This window comes from Drosophila virilis, chromosome 2 (assembly GCF_030788295.1).
Source record: "Drosophila virilis strain 15010-1051.87 chromosome 2, Dvir_AGI_RSII-ME, whole genome shotgun sequence".
Taxonomy (NCBI): domain Eukaryota; kingdom Metazoa; phylum Arthropoda; class Insecta; order Diptera; family Drosophilidae; genus Drosophila; species Drosophila virilis.
The window spans coordinates 17,473,570-17,490,968 of record NC_091544.1 but is presented as its reverse complement, the minus strand read 5'-3'; the positions used below and the strand labels follow the sequence as shown (position 1 = coordinate 17,490,968).

Below are 17,399 nucleotides of genomic sequence, written 5' to 3'. Positions count from 1 at the left end.
ATCTTGGCGTCCGCTTATGACATACTAAACGCTTCTTCTATCTTTCCTGCCTCCGCTCTCCAGCTGGGCTACACTGACGTTGGCGTTCCCGATGTGACAGAGGTAAGAACCGGATGCGGTGTAGTTCTTTATGCTTTTGCTTAGTTATTCTTCATTTTTGGTGTTGACTTCCAAGCTTAAGTTAAGCGATACTTATCCAGTTTTTGGGCTTATCCATTCGCAGGTGCATCAGAACCATCACAACATGGGCATGTACGGGCAACAGCAGACGGGTGTGCCGCCCGTGGTCGCACCACCGCAAGCGATGATGCATCCGGGTGCTGGACAGGGACCCCCACAGATGCATCAAGGACATCCCGGACAACATACACCGCCATCCCAAAATCCGAGTTCGCAATCCTCAGGGATGCCGTCTCCACTGTATCCCTGGATGCGAAGTCAGTTTGGTAAGTGTCAAGGAAAGTGATCGACAATTCCACGAAACGTATTAAGTGGAATTTTTCTTCTTCTTATAGTAGTGGGTTGCTGTAGTTAGTCATTGAATGTAGTTTAACTAGTCGTAGTAGTTGCATACAACAAAAACAACAACATTTTAAACTATTTTTGATAATTAACAACAAACAATTGAATATATTTCAAACTTTACTTAAATGATAAAATTTCAGGAATTTATTTTGCCCCTACCAAAGGCTCTTTCATTTAATACACACCAATGACACTGGTCGAAACTGGCGTGCAATATTAAATGACAGTTGCTGTGGCGATCTTTTCGTTAAATTGCACTGTGCACACTGCTTGCTGAAGTGGTTGTGACTGCTTCAACAAGCAGTGAACAGTGTTTGACATTTCGTTAAACTGCACTGCTTTAACGTTATATGTTAGCAAAAATCATTTAAAATGCCTGGGAAATGGCTTAAAATTGTTAGAATAATATTACAAGCTTTAATTAAAATTAAAATAGACGTTATCTTAACAAAAGGCAAATTTAATTAAATGCTTGTCTAATTTAATATCGTTGCAGCATCTGTCTGTAACAGACATATTAATAATTAAATAAAACAGAAAAGGTAGCCAGAAGTTTAAGGAATGATAGCCCAAAATATTTAATTTTAAATATATAAAATATTTAAAAATTCAATTCAATTTCGTTTGCCATAAGATATATGCCATTTACAAAACTGTATATAGAAGCAACATTTGTAGGCGAAGTCCTAAGACCCAAGTATTTGCTGACCTTGACACGTCCGAGTAATTTCACTTTATTGCCTTGGCCAATCGGTCGCATTAGGCGTAATCCATCTGCAATGAGCACAAATACACCGCACCGATACCTGACATTTTGCCAAATTTTGCAAATTTCCGAAAACGAAATCGATGAATGCACTGGCAAAAACGCCAGGATATCGCAAAGGGCTGCTGACAAATGTCACGCAGTGTGAAAGAGGTCGAAAGAGGTACAAACATGGGTCAGAGTCCGACTTCGACTCATCACAGAAGGCGGTCTGTTAAATAATGCAAATTGACAATAGTTTTGAAAACGAAAGCGAAAAGGTTGCAAAATCGGAGCGTAACTAATCCACAGACAATTTCCGTAAAAGGCTCGTCCCATGTGAATCCGAGACAGAATTGAAAACAGAAATAGGGATCGGCACGGGCTGGCTAGCAGTTGCCCGCGTTGCATAAGTGGGCGAGGCACATTTCAAGCCAGCTGGGCCTGGCAATCCAAGTGAAGAAGTTCCATTTCATTTTCAAGCGGGTGAAAGTGAAGAGAGAGCTCAAGTGCTGCTCGGCTCCAAGCACTTCCCTTTATCCTGGCCACGTCGTCGGTCATTACTAAATCGCCGCCGAGTTGTTGTTTGCCCACATCGGGGCTCAGGCTCAGCTTTTTTCTTTGCTGTCGCTTGTGCTCTTTTATTTTTCTGCCTTAGCCAGATTGAGATGTAAAGCAGAATTGATGAGCGCCATTAGTTACACGTTATGTGCAATGGATGCCATCAATTTATTAATCTCCAGAACACGCCGCGGCCGCTGCGCGCCATGCTCCCCCATGAATGGGTCCGACCTGGGTCCGGCGGACGGCATTGGACCTGGCCAAACACTTCGTCGTCTTAATCCCGCCGCCTGCACCTACACATCCCCCTTGTGACACCGCCGCAACGTGCAGCGTGCAAAAAAAAAAAATATTAAAAAAAAAGACTGCAAAAAAATTGTGCGCCTACAACAAAAAGCAAAGCCAACCAGCCCGCTGCGGTGACATGAAGTTTTCTTCTTTTTCATCTTCTTAGTTTTTTTTTTTTATTTATTAAAAAATGAAGGAGCGACACAGAAACAGAGACAACGCCAACCGCCGAGTCAAAGCTGAGAACCGAGTCTTGGGCGCGCACAAGAAGCCAGAGTCAGAGCTCGAACGGCGTCTCCCGCGGAGGGTGCGGCCCGTGGTCAGAGTGAGACTTGGACCTGGGGACTCGGTGTCGGAGTTGAAGTCGGAGTCGGAGCACTCTGGCTGTGGCACAACATGATCTCGAGCTTAAGTTACGATGATTAAATGCATACGAGTTTATTTTTGCTTAGGCTTTGCATTCAGTTTTTCTTATTGTGCAAGCAATAAAAATAGTCGACACAGTGGGTTGAAAATTAAAAAATAGCTTAGCTCGATTTAAACGATTGACAACTTAATCGAAATTCAGCTAACTGCAGATGTAAAATGAGTCGAGCCTTGTTTAATATATTAGAAGACCAGTTGAAAATACACTAAATAAAAGACGGACCCAGAAAAGCGAGCAGGTCGTCTTTATAGATACTTCAAGAACCTCCCAATTTACTATTAAGAGCAGACTTTGCTACCGACTCTAGAGACTCTTGGGAGTTATAGGCAACGAAAGATGTAATGCAATAAAATAAATTATTAGTTCGGCTTGCAAGAGTGTTTGCAGGAGTAATTGCTTTAATAATAAAGCCAATATATCGACAGGAAATACTTATCAAAATAAGTCTATCAACTTTGTTCATCATATGTATAGTATCTCATACCGCAATAGATGCCTTGTCCAAGTGATCGACTCGGCTTAAGGTAATTCAAAGATAAAAGATCCGGGTTTCGAATTCCAGCCTGAATAATATTAAGGTCAAAGTTTTCAACTCTTTTTATAATACTAATAATCTGTCTCGAACTATTTCCAGTTGTAGCTAAGCCAACTCCACTGTGGCTGCTTTGTAACTACTTAACGCCTCGTCATATTTCACGCGGGCATTAGGCAAATAACTAAGGAGAGCCGATCGTGACTGGCGTCCTAGAAGATTCACAATTCAGAGCTGAGAGCTCCGATTCATGGTCGTCCCCTCAAAGCGAGGCAGTGCGAGGCATTGTCGCTGTAACAAAGCGCGGTTTCAATTAAGTTGTAACTCATGAGCACAAAAAAGGGAAAACAAGCTGACTGTCGGAAAGGGCTCAGTCAGCAACAGTCCTCCATGCCCCAGACCAGAGAGTCCAAGTTCAAGTCCAAGAGCAGCGCTTCCCAGGCTTTTGGCTGGGTAGCTCTCGTGTTGGCTGCGTTTATGTTGTTTTGATGCTGCTTATTGGAGAGTTGGCAGTTTTAAGTTAGTTTTTGATAATTTGCTCATAAGCAGCACTAACTTGCGGCCTGTGCCTGCCACTTGCCACATGCCCAGCCACATCCAGCCACATCCCTTATCCGCTGCTGCCTGCTGCTGCCTTTGTCGCTCGCCGTTGGGTCATAAATTTAAGCGACAGTCAACAAATATGTGCAACAAGTGGCTATTGGCTAGAACCTGAACCAAGCATCCAAACGGCAAAAGCTGCCAGCGCATCCTCTGCTCCGACTGTCCGTTTATTTATTTGTGAAACGAAAGAATTTCATATTTGACCTTGTTGCGCCACGTTGCTTATCTAAATGTGTGTAAATATCCACAGACTCGGGCACTTTGGCGTTGTTTAGTTTTTGGTGCTAACAGATTGCACTGCAGCTGGCCAAGTGATTGGCTACAATATTGAGGGAGGATGAAATGAAAGCAAAAGAGTTTTTCAATTTTGGGCTAAGGGCTTCATCTAAGCATTAAATTTCTGCAAAGTACGTATAATTAAGAAAGGCTTCCTTCGGCACGCCGAAGAATAATTTATAATATATTTGTGCGATATTAATGGGATTTGCATAATATTTAAGCAGCATAGTTCATGTCGATATATTGGGTGGACATATTCTGTCAAGTTAATATAAATTCGGTACACCCATTCGCCCTCTCATGTTTATCTGACGGTCGCTGTCCACCCGAGAGGGATTTTACTGTACATTTTTATATACTACATTTAAGCTCTCCATTATACATCATGCATATCAAATTTAACTCTAGAGAAAATCTCCTTGGTACAATCGCCCATCTATTTATCGTGTATTTATTTAAGAGAACCAATTGGTATACGAAGAATTTCTGTGGCTCATCTGTATGCCAGCTCGTTTGGCTCGTTTGAGGCGTTCGTGTGGCAAACAACTTTTCAATTCTTTCGAGTATGAAAAGTGCACTTCATTGTGCGCATTATGTGCGACAGCTCCCAATCCCCCATTACCAGCCCCGACACCGCGGCCTTGGAGCCCCGTCAGTGTCAGAGGGCGCAGGCACGATGAAAAGAACTTCTCGCCAAAAAGTTGCACATTGGATGTCGACCCCGCCCCGTGCGCATTGTCTGTAGTCTGTTGCAAAAGTTTTTTACGGTTCTCCACGGCTGCTACGTAAAACGTTGATCCCCGGCCATCATCCGCTGGCAGCGAGTGGCCCCCATCCGCCCGCACTTGGCGCTGGCTTTGCAAAGTTTTGCCGCGCTGCTTCCCGGCGACTTTGTTGTCTGTTGGCGCTGCACTTAATGTGCCCGGGCAAAGTCGCGTCGCGTCGAGTCGAGTCGAGTCCTGGCCGGAGCCGGAGCCGGAGTTTTGCTAAGTTGAGGATTTGCGCGCAAACTACTTTTCGATGGCAGCGCGAGACATTTGAGACAACAACTACTTAGGCAGGCGATTGCCCTGGCTTATGGCGCTGTCCACTGGCTGGGTGGCATGCGGCATGTGGCATGTGGCATTGTGTTGACGCATTTGCTGCCAATCCACGAATAGCTGCCACCTTCCGGCGCGCAATTGAAGCGTGCGGATCAAAAGATAATTTGCCAAATGCGTGAAGATTTTTTTAAAAATATAAACCGAAACCACAGCCACGGCTGTCCGGCTGTCCCGGCTGCCCCGGCAGCCCAGCTGCCACCACCGGCAGCTGACACGGACTGTCAAAATGTAAGCGACAACGACAACTGAGCTCCGAGCGAAGCAAAAAAAAAAAATGACACAGGAACTTTTGGGATTTCCATGTGCGGCAAAAAGTTTAATAAAGCGCAGCGAATGCGAAAAGGAAATTTCGCTTTTATACGCCGCTCCCTGCCGCCCCGCCCCTATGTGTTTCTTGGTCAGCATAGAAGAGCAGTCCAAAAATAATGGCAACAGCTCGCCAAAGGTCCTCAGGGTATTGCCCCGAGGCATCCACTTGCCCCAACTGTGGGTGTTTTGTTGTTGTTCTTGTTGTTTCTGTTCGCATTCATTCATTTCGCTCAATCGCAGCGCAGTTTTTGGATGCCGCTTCACGTCTCTTTTATTTATTTTTTTTTATTTTGGGATTTGGCCAACCTTTTTGACAAATTACGAATATTATTCATGCAGCAATGAAGTGAGGTAGCTCGCTGTGGTCTGTCCAACAACTTGCCCAGAAACTGCGCCAGCATCCGAGTCGCAGCTGTATTCCCTATTCCTTAAGCCACAAGCTTTTCAAACCACTCAGAAATGGCAATACCTTTCATAAGAAATGTCTATCTTAGCCCGAAATAATTTATGTAACTATATAAATATATCTACGCAAATTTTTTGTCTATGTGGTCAAGAATTTGGAAGAATCTAAAAAAATTTCTATTTGAAATAGACCCTAAATTACATTTTGTTAAATTTGGAAAAAAGCGGGTCATTTGTTCATTAATTTTGATCTATTACTTGCTAACAAATTGCCCAACAGAAATTTAATCAATTGCAATTTAGAAAATATAACTAACTTTTCTCAAACACAAAATAAATATAAAAAATATTATTCAACAAATTAGAACTGTTAGTAAAAACGTGTATACCAGAAACTTTTTTTGTTTCTCAAATTCACACAAATAACAAATTGAAAATTATCCAATTTGTTTAAATAAAAACTCGTTTTTATTAGTTTTAATTAATAAACGACTCAAATTAATAACTTTTTTTTGGCTAATATACGCATTAAACTGTTTTCAAATATTTAGTTTCTATTTTTTAACACATTATCTAATTACCTGTCTCGAAATTAGAGTATTATTTACATTTTACATAAATAACAGCACAGACCAGATGCAGTCTCTCAGTACTCAGTACAGCTTTCAGATAGTTTTGCCCAACTTCAGCTGCTAATTCAATCTGAGCTAAAGCCGCGAGTTGTTGGTTGATCCGCGGCGTCGTCGTCGTCGTCGTCGTCAATGTCAGGCCACATGTTTCATGGTTCCATTGGTTTCAATGGCCGCCAGTCGCGCCTGCCATGATGGGACAGGCGCGCAGCTCGCTTGACCGACAGCCGCAGAGGGTGGCAGAGTAAAAGAGAGAGAGAAAGGCAGAAAAAGAGAGGTCGCTTGTTTGAATTTTTGGTCTGCCTAGGGATATATGATGTGCTCGTCGCTCGCTTGCCTGGCTGCCTGGCTGCCTTGCCGCCCCGGCTCTCCTGAGCTGGTGTTCGTTCCCGTCTCGCATAGCATGTTTTAGTCAGCTGTCAAATATTTTGACATGGGTAGCCATGGCCAGCCATGCAGCCAGCGAGTGAGTGAATCCGAATTCGAATACATTCAAAATGGGGAACATAGAAAAAGACTGAGAGCCAAACAAGTATGAATAGCTAAAATGGGTCTGGATCACTTGGAAATACCCTGTAAAACATCAGCAGCTGAAACTAACCAAATGAATGTATACCAAATTTAAACTTAAGGAAACAACTCTTAAAATCTTTATAAGAAATATATATAATATGCAAACGGCAAAGGTTGCAGCTAATCAATGTATATCCCCCGTGTGTATAGGGTATCTTCTTAGAGTGAGTTGAGCCGCCTATTTGACCTGTTTTGCCTTTGTTTAAGCGCTGACTAAAGTCAAAAGCAGCAGTACCCGCCTCCAACCCTCTCCCCCGCTCCGTTGCACATGTGCTAGCTGCTCTAATGAATGCATTCATAAGGCAGACTCCTGACCATATCCCAAGGTTTCTTCCTTTTGCGGTCCTTTATGCATCCACTGTGTGTGTGTGTGTGTGTTGTTTTTGTGTTTCTGTCAACTTTTGTCGATTTTTTAACCCTCTTAAGTGCTTAACAAGTCCCAAATTAAAAAGTCGCAGCGTCTCCCGAGATTATGGCCAGCGAAAAGGGAAAATGAAATTAAAAATGTTTATAAATGCGGTGCTGGTCATTGGTAATTTTTAATTGTTGACGTTTACCTCTGCCAAAAGCGCTCTGTATCTTTTGCCTCTTTTTCTTATTTTGAGTTTAATTAAAATAAAGAAACGGTAGCGTGGAAATAAATTAAAAACGGAGAAAAAACCTGCCTGTCCAGTCGTCAAATCGCGCGTTCGGCAAACCTCGAACTTCCACTCGGATATTGCCAGGGATTTTCCCAGGTGCCAATGGCGAGTGGCCAGTGGCTCGCAGAAAGTTTGTTCCGCAGCAGAAACAGCAGCTGGAAAATGCCAGAATGGCAGAAATGTAATGAAAAAGTTTTCAACTTGGGCTTCTATGCAGATATCTACGGGGTCCACGGCAAGGTTGCGCTAATTGGCAACTATGTCAGTGACTGTTGCTCCCACCGCCAGGGGGCGCTGTTTATTTAGCACAAGCTCATCGCCTGACTCGGCAAGTTTGGGTGTGCTGGTGACATCACAAGCTCCTCCTCGAATGCCACACACGAACATTCTTGACTCTCCGCAAAAATTTATCAACTCGCGGGCATAAACAATAATAATTTGCCAGCATTTGTTGTAGCGGCTCGCGCGTTTCTCTGTAATTTCCGCAATTAAAAAAACATTTACTCGCATTTGATGTGTGCTTTTTACTTTTTTTGTAAGTCTCGGTGTTTGTTTTTTTTTTTCGGACTTGCTTTTTACTTTTTGCCAAGTGCATTCGCATTTTTTATCAACTACCGCCGCATGACATGCAAGTTTGTCAAGCAACAACAAACGACCACCGACGACGACAACTTTGAAGGTTTAACCGGGGCGTACAGTTAAAGGTTATTTTATTTTTTTTTTCTTAACTCTTATAGATATGCAAGCGGCATATGCAATAAATTAGCTCTTTAGTGGCTATTTGCCATAAGCATTCGGTGATTCGTGTGGGGCATCAGGGAATGAGGGCATGTAGGATCGGAGGGAATAATCTGTCGGCCCAAATATGCCGAAAACTGATTAAACTAAAAAAAACAGTTTGGCATATATCTTACTAGTAAGATTATTAAGTTGGTTAGATACCAAGTTTTAAATCTTGCTTAAATAAAAAATACTCCAAAACACCAAAAGTTAATTTAGAGGGGTTCTTTTTTAATTATCGGTTTCAATTGCTAGTAATCCAACAAATTCGCACTGTTTAAGCCTATTTAATATTTTTTTTATTTAAATGCAAACAATAGCTTTCGATTAAACAATTTACACCCCTTTCTACACAAAGTAGATTCTAACTTTTATATTTTAGTTGAGTATTTTTTTTTTTTTGCTTTTAGATAATAATAATTTGTTTGCGACTTCAACGAATTTCATAAAATGTTGTAGTAATTATTTTAATGATTTCCTTTAAACGCTGTGCCGCGCAATCGCTCACACACACACACACACGCACACACTGCACACACAATAATAGTAATGTAATTGTGTGCACATGAGGGATCGGAGAGAGCGAGGGAGAAAAAAATGGAATAAAATCCATTATGGAGCAAGAAGTAAAATGGTTAAAATGGTGGCCTAATCGCAATTTAATTACAATACGCTTTCATATCAAAAAGCATTAATGCCAGCCAGCCATCCGACCAACTGGCTGCCCGGTAGTTCGACTGGCCAGCGACTGGTTAGGTGTGCGGGGCGTGGCACGTGAGTTGCGCCACATTCGGCGCCTTGGACGCAGTCGGAGCTGTAGCCAGAGTCGGAGTCGGAGTCGAGTGCGTATCGCTACTCCTTTTCATATTAATTGTTTCACCTTTATTATACTTCTCGTAGCTGATACGCAGACCGCCCCTCATGCCCCTTTATTGCCCGTTCTCCCCATCAAGTGCTGCTTCAAAGCGCCATTAATGCGTTTATAATAATTTTTCAGTACTCAATTTTCGGCTCAGTGTAAAGTGAGCGCCGCACACTATCAAACAAAAACAAGACGAAAATGAAATGAAAAAAAAAAAAATAAAAAATGTTGCTTTCTTGGCTTTTGAGTGATGGCCGCATGAAATGTGCAAAGGCATCATTAAAAACTAATTTCAGGCAGCCAAAAGGTGAGCGCGCCCGCTCTTAAATTGCCAGCGACCAAACGATATGCCCCCAGCTACCCCCTAGCCCCGCTCACCACTCCTCTCCTACCCTCCCTCTCCCTCTCCCTCTGCTCTAACTGTTGCCAGTCGTCATCGAGCTGTGAGCCATGAAGGTGTTTTTATCAATTAAAATAATCATTTATTTGCGTTTCATGAGATGGGGGTAGGCTGGGTCCTTGGAACCGGGTCTGGGTCTGAGACTGGGTCTGCCGTGGGGTCTGCTACGGGTTCTGGGCCGTGTGCTGCTAATTAGCGCAGGTTTTTGCATTGCTTCCGTTGGGAGAATTAGTCTTGGGAATGAGAACCTAACATCAAGAGAACTCCATAGCTCTTATACAATATGTATTATTTCTACCTCATTGTGATGATGGGAATATATGGAAAATCGATATGGGCTTTGATATCTTTGTTAATAATATTGTTTTCCTAAATATGTTCCTACGGATTTTCATTTAAAGAAACCACAGATAACTATTTTATGCTAGTTGTATAAAATTAGCTGCGGCCGAAACAAAGGTCTTGATAGAGGAAAGAATATCTGTCAGTTTCCCTTCTTGACCGCAATCTTTAAAACTCTTTAAATCCTCATCTAATACGTAGCTCAACTCATTCTCTAAGCATGAACTTCATACTGAGGCTTACGAGCAGGCAGAGTCTGGCTGAGAGAAGGGTAAAAAACACGCACGCTTTTTACCACAAATCTCTCAAGTTTTTTCCTTTTTGTGTTTTTTTTTTTTGCCGCTGCGGCGACTCGTCTAACTGATGATGATTAAATGCGAACGCCTTGGGTTATAGACATGGCATCAGTCGTGTCATTTAAAAGAAGGTAGCTACATGGACCCTCCGCCCTCCGCAGCAGCTCGGGCTGCCCGCGGCCGCCATGGATCTACCCCCCTCGTGCTATGAATCGGATTCGCGCGCATTAATGGCCGCCGCACAAAAAGAGCTTATGATGTAATGACCTCCAGCAAGAGAGATCTAAAACAAAAACAAAAAAAAGAAGCATTGAACGAGGGAGTTGAGCAAGACAAATGCTGAAGAGGTTATTAAAAAATAGTTAAGCATGTTGAAAAGAGTCCGGCCGAGACGCCCCCGTTTGTGTGTGTAATGTGCTGCGAGTGTTCTTCAGGTGATTTTCAACTTCCCAGCCATTTTCATTTCCATTGCCATTTCCGCTGACCCCGTCGAGGGTGTAGCTGGCGACATTTCCAAGCGCCAGCTCGGACAACGGACCCACCCAAAGCTCTCACGCTAGCTGACCATTTGCGGGAGGAGTGCGGGCTCAAAGGAGGGCAATTGACAATCATATTAGTTGGTATTATATTTGACATATTTTGTGGTGGCATTTTCATGCTTTGCTTTCGTTTTCGGTTTTTTTGTGTTTTGTTTTTCTGCTGGTTTTTTGTCATTACCAAAATTATAATTATAGTAAGTGTCATTAGGCGCTGAACTCATTTTTGGGGCGCAGTAATTATTCCAAATTATTTTACAGTTTCTCGACTAAGCAGCTCCACGCAGTGGCAGTGGCGGCTACCGTCGAGTGCTTTGCACTGACTCCGCCTCATGATACCCACAGACCTCTTGGTAATTAGTTAAGCTCCCCCCAGGTATAGGACTGCCCCTGGCCCTCTTTCCAGCCCCATAACTGAAACTGTGCTGTCCGTTTGTCCATGAAATCTCTCCAGACTTAATCCAAAAGAGATGCCGCAGCGCAGCCCGTACCCCTTCGCTGTCCCCTATCGGTGCCTCATGCGGCCCGGCCTGGGTCTGTTGGGTTTTTGACAAGTACAAATATCTGAATTCGGTAAGGTCGTCTTTTAATCAGCCTCGGTCTACGCTGCGTGCGTCTCGCTTCATGTGGTATTCAGACACTGCGCAGGGGCCTGAGATTGCGTTTGGGTCTAGAACAAAGCCCGCAGATATGGCCGCAGCTACAGATACATTTACAGATACAGATGCAGATACAAATGTTGATATGTGGCTGCGTTTCAGATCACTTTTGAAGATGTTGTTGTTGTTGCTTGCATTCTAGTTGTTGTTGTTGTGGTTGTTGTTGTTGGCATTTGTATTATTGTGCACTATGCGTTGATTTTAATTGTGAACTTTTCTCGTTTCTTTTTCTATTTCTTTTGATCATCTTGGAACCAACAGAGCGCAAACGTGGCCGCCAGACCTATACACGCTACCAGACGCTGGAGCTGGAGAAAGAGTTCCATTTCAATCGCTACTTGACACGCCGGCGACGCATCGAAATCGCGCACGCGCTCTGCCTGACCGAGCGTCAGATCAAGATCTGGTTCCAGAATCGACGCATGAAGTGGAAGAAGGAGAACAAGACGAAGGGCGAGCCCGGCTCCGGCGGCGAGGGCGACGAGATAACACCACCCAACAGTCCCCAGTAGGAGGAGCAGAGGCCAATGCAGGAGGGTTATGATTATTGTTATGGGGGAGTAGTCCAAGTCCAAGTCGAAGTCCAACTCGGAGTCCAAGTCCAAGGCCAAGTAGCGAAGCCAGCGCAAAACTAAATGAAATTTCAAGCTAAATACAATTTACAATTTATGAAAAATTTTGTTTTGAACTATCCAAGAGGACTAACTGTCTACTGCGTTGCAAAAGTACATAAAAAGAAAGTACACTACACAACACTAAACACTAAAACTTAGTTAATTGTTATTATTTTCTTATTATTATTTAATTTTTACAAAATGCAAATGGAGAAAGCGTAATAAGTTAAATAAAAATACAATTAAAGCGTAAAACTCAACAAAACCAACTCATGTGACCTCAGAATTAAATAAGCTATATATATATAGTATATATATATACATAAATATATTATATAAATATATTAAACTAATGCATAACAACTATAATTGTAATAATAACAATAACATAATAATAACTAAAAACTATATATGAAACATATATACGAGTAAATACTACATACACAATAACATTAGTTCTACGTGTCCTAACTGTAAAGCATACTTTATAAATAATATATACGATTAATTTATATAGTTTAATACTGTATACACCACATAAACCTATACATACTATAACAACTAAACTAAATTGAATGTTTGTAGGAATTTTAGCGCAAAATAAACTCACAACAGAAACCACAACAACAAAACCAATTGCTAAACTGCAATGCAATATGCCGAATAGTGTGTTTTATGTCGATAGAGCCAAAAGATACGACCACTATATAGAATACAAACAGAGAATAGAGAACAAAGAGAACATATGAGCAGTTAAGAGCAGACTTGAAACCTAAACCTAAACTAACAATAAGTGCTAAATGTCGCAGGATTAGACAAAGAGATACCAAAATACCGTGGAGCGTGCTGCTAAATCTAAACAAATAATACAAATATAAGATTAACCAAGAGCAAAATGAACAACATTGGCAAAGTTAAAAATTAGATAACTAACTGTCGAGAAATGTTTCGGCTAGCCGAATTTACATGGTCTTTCCTGGCTAAATAAAAATATTTTGATACACGTGGAAATATTGTGAAAATAAATTCTCGATGTTTTTTTCAAATTCGTGTATAATTTCGTGTGCAATTTTTATTTGTTTATATATACATTACTTTTCAATTGAAATTTTGTAATTTTAAAAACGAAAATTTAAATTACGAAAATTGCAAGCACTCGAATTAGGTCGTAAAGGATATAAAGTATACCGACAAACCAATTGGCAACATTTTATGAAAGAAAAAACAAAACAAAACAAACTTATATATTGTTAAAGAAATGTACACGTTGTTTTCAAAATACTTAAATGTAAACAAAACAATTGAAATAATCCATGTAAAGTAGAAAAATATAAAAAAAAGAAAGTAAAAATAAATTCACTATGCATATATTCAAAATGCATTTCTGAATGCAGGCGGCGCTGCGGCCGCCTACTATTATACCTATAACAACTATATTGAATGCATGTACGTAACTCAACTCAATTTCTACGTTTTTTCAAACACAAACACACACGAGCATGCTGAAAAACGAGAAATGTAGAAATCCATATACCAAAGTTATAAAGAAAATGTAAAAGTAAATGATAAAAAAAAAATACAAATAAAAGAGCATCATACTATGTTTATATGTAGATATATATATGTATTTAAACCAACGTAATATTATGCGTGTAACTTGTAGACGACGTTTCGTTTTGTAAATTCCCCCCTCCCCCCTGAATTCAACTGTAGCAAGGCAATAGCAACAGATACGTAAGATCCCAAATACTACGAAATACTACCCAATAGAGACAACATTTGTGATTCCATTAGAAAGCGAAAAGAGAAATGTAGGGCAGACCAACAGCCAAGTGTGGTATTCATAAAGATTGCACCATAGATTGGCGAGCGAAAATATAACACAATCCAGATACGTAACTTTCGGCCTCATTCTGTAAGAAACTAAGCAATTAAGTTTCACGAAATAAAAAAAAAAACACAACAAAAAAAATATGAAACAAAATTTATTGTAGAAATTCACAAAAAACAAAATTCATATACGTATACATATATATTCAAATAAAAAAAATATATGTGTATGTACTTAGAAGAGAAAAACGCACACACGTACATTTCATGGCGAAATTTTTGAATGCAAAATTAAATGAAATGAAATGTGGAAAATGCTAAATAATTTGTTGTAAATAAACCCTAAAATTAGTGTAAACAAGATGAGAGAAGAGCTGCAAAATGCAAATGCTAAAAACAAAAACTAAAAAAAAAAGAAACAGAAACCAGCAGAAAATGCATAAAATTATAATTAAATTACAAATGAGATTTTGTTTTTATTTGTAATATTTATAATAAAATATAGTATTTAAAAATTTAAGCAACGCTTGTATTTTTTAATATGTTGGGGAGCCCATACGATTTTCTGCTGATATTCATAAATTTTAGATGGAACGAACTCTGGTGCTTATCACTTTTCGAAAGAGGTGCGTATTTTAAGAAATATTATTGTAAGTCTAAAGTTAACCTGACTTAATATTGCAGATTTCCATTCGAACTGACTGCTTAGACTGTGACCACTCCATTTTCTTTAATCTGGTGCGTATTTATATAGATATTTGATAAAAGCAATTATTTAATTTGAATCTATTTTGCAGCTGTCTATTCCAGTAGTTTTTTTTGAGGCCGTTTGTGCTGAAGAGAATTCCGTGTCAGAGGTAAGCAAAAGTTGTTGCTTGTCGGATTCATGTGAATAACATGCTTGTCTTTTTTGGACGCTTTGCAGAGACCACAAAACGCGCCATTTGGAAAACGATCTTATTAATCTGACATCATAATAAGCCATTAATCAAGTGGCATTAACAAAACACTGACCAATGGCCACCTGAAACTGAGGCCAGACCCAGACACGACTCTCGGATCAACATTCGCCAGCAGCGATTGCGAATGCCACTGCGACTGCGACTGCGACTGCGTCTGGAACACATGAGACCATTGCCAACACACTTGGAGTTTGAGCTGAAGTTGGACCTGGAGGCGGAGGCGTACTCGATCTCTGGCAGCAGCTTAAACAAATTGAATTCGCATTGTTCACATAATCGCTGGCCATTTGTAAGCCGTGTACAGAATGTGCTCACGTTTATGTCACAAAATCAAATTAATAATTTGTGCGGCATTTTTCTCTGAATTGAGACGGCAAACAAACAGTTCTCAACAAAACTGAACGTCTGGCACTTGCAGCAGGCGCGAGAAAAGGCCTCGAGCACATAAATCGTTTTTCCGCAAATGCTTGGAAATGTCAACATTTGATTGCACCACTTGCCCCACTTGCCCCACTCCCTCTCCCCGCACACCAGCCTGCTGACTGGTTGCGCCTCAATGGCTGCTTGAAGTACATTTCACAAGTATCCCAACATTATGGCGCTGCACGTATTCCGTACTATTTAGAGATCCACTCGAAATAGTTCTTGAGCAGTTGCCAATTTCTATCCGACCTCCACCAGTTCGACAGCCAACGCGGATGCGTTCCCTACATCCATTCCCTTTCCTGGGGCGGGTGCTAGATTTTCTGCAAGAGCGCATCAAGTTTGAGTTCTTATTTGTTTTTCGGTCTGTTGAAATTAATTAAAAACTTTCTTGTTTGCCCAAATGAAGCACCTCAAATAGAATTTTAATTGAATTCGTTACCTAGGCCAAGCAGATTTCATCTTTTGGGTGTGATGTTCAGTTTTTATGCTATATTACTCAGATATATATAAGCATCTAAGAGATAATATTTATCTAATTTCACTAATTGACTGCAAATCGTCCAAAATATGAATACGATGTGACCTCACCTCAAGTAATCAAGACTTCAAAAGCAACACTAAACGTAATAATAACTTAAGAGTTTAGACATATAATTTGTTTTTGTATACATTTCTTACTGAAATTCGTTAATCGTAAATATATTTTCAATATAACATATCTAAGTACATTAAATAAAAATTGACTCAGGCATTTTTCAACTCAGTTCAAAATTATTTTGTATCCTAGTTTTATCATATTATATTCCAACCCAGAATCATCAGAAGCCTATATCATACTGTAACAATATCTCTTAACGTATATTTAAATATTTAATATCAACTAAATTACAATTGTATACATTGAAACTATAAAGTCTAAATACCTATATATATGTACATTAATAGAATGTATGGTTCAGCTTGACATCAACTATCAAATAATTTTCTAACTCAAAAATAAGAAATCCATTCCATAATTTTATAATGAACAAATATTATTCTCATTTGTTTATTTACATACATATTTAAAACTCTGAAACGTCTTCAACCAAATTTTTGCAAGCTTTAAATTATCAAACATTGAGCTAAGTATTATTATAAAGATAATATATAGATTGACTAAGTGTTTAATTGTGGCTTTTGTTGAAAAATCCCTTAAAAGATTTATTGTGAGAATATGTGTTATATAATTATTTAATTGATTTCAATTATTTTTATTTTCTTACTGAAATTATGGTTATACATACAACGTAAAAATATTGAAAATAATATAAAATGTAACAGGAATGAACCTGAGAGGCTCCACAAAACCATATACAATCATATCAATAACCGTAAACGATAAATAATGAATATTCGAAAGACCGTCGCGATATGAAATTAAACAATTGGAGAAAAGTCGGGCGAGTTATACGTCTATTGCTGCTCCGTAAAATGACTTATCATGAACTAATTCTCGAAGGAAGGATATAAGCATATGTATAAATGTAATACACGAAAGTTTGCCGCCATTATCGATGGACCAGACCCTCTTCTTCGGATCGCACATATTGGAGTTGTACGCCAGTTGGAGACTGACACACGGAAAGAATCATTAATAATGAGTTCTATGGAATTGAGACAACACTCGGCGAAACTTGAATAGATCATTAATTATGTACAAATTGAAATAGGCAGAAACATGAACGCCATAACGAAAAACAAAACAAGATGTCAGAAATCCACTCGAGGTACTCGTAATGATGAGGCCTAGACAAGTGCACGCTCATCTCGATGGCTCACTTCCCTCTGTCGCTGCCGGTTCACACAATCCATCAATCGATCGGCGATCCATCAAGGTGATATTGAGGCTGGTTACCCGCTGGCCCCCTGGCGCAGCAAAGGCAAATGATAAATTTAAAATGGCCAAGACATAAATCATTGAATCCGATAATTAGCAGATGCAGACGAAAAACAAAAAAAAAAAAAAAAAAACAAAAATAAATACATAAAAACACCGAAAAGTAACTTAAATTGAGTTGTACAATCTATTA

The 17,399-nt window shown here is 40.0% G+C and overlaps 1 protein-coding gene and 1 long non-coding RNA gene across 4 annotated transcripts in view; both read left to right on the top strand.

Annotated features, from left to right (window-relative positions):
- Antp (homeotic protein antennapedia) overlaps nucleotides 1-14,189 on the top strand; it is a 122,225-nt gene extending 108,036 nt beyond the window's left edge. For 2 of the 3 annotated variants that reach the window (XM_002053474.4, XM_070207036.1), the window contains 3 exons: nucleotides 64-102; nucleotides 224-446; nucleotides 11,757-14,189. In XM_002053474.4, coding sequence (XP_002053510.1) covers nucleotides 64-102; nucleotides 224-446; nucleotides 11,757-12,007 — 513 coding nt within the window. In that variant the 3' untranslated portion in view covers nucleotides 12,008-14,189. The remainder of the gene's footprint in view (nucleotides 1-63; nucleotides 103-223; nucleotides 447-11,756) is intronic. The other variant, XM_015171984.3, reaches the window with a different exon arrangement.
- Nucleotides 14,190-14,606: 417 nt separating this feature from the next.
- On the top strand, nucleotides 14,607-16,296 carry LOC116650483 (uncharacterized). Its single transcript, XR_004303450.2, has 3 exons — nucleotides 14,607-14,677; nucleotides 14,737-14,796; nucleotides 14,865-16,296. It is a non-coding gene; the product is annotated as an uncharacterized lncRNA (long non-coding RNA).
- Nucleotides 16,297-17,399: the final 1,103 nt, after the last annotated feature.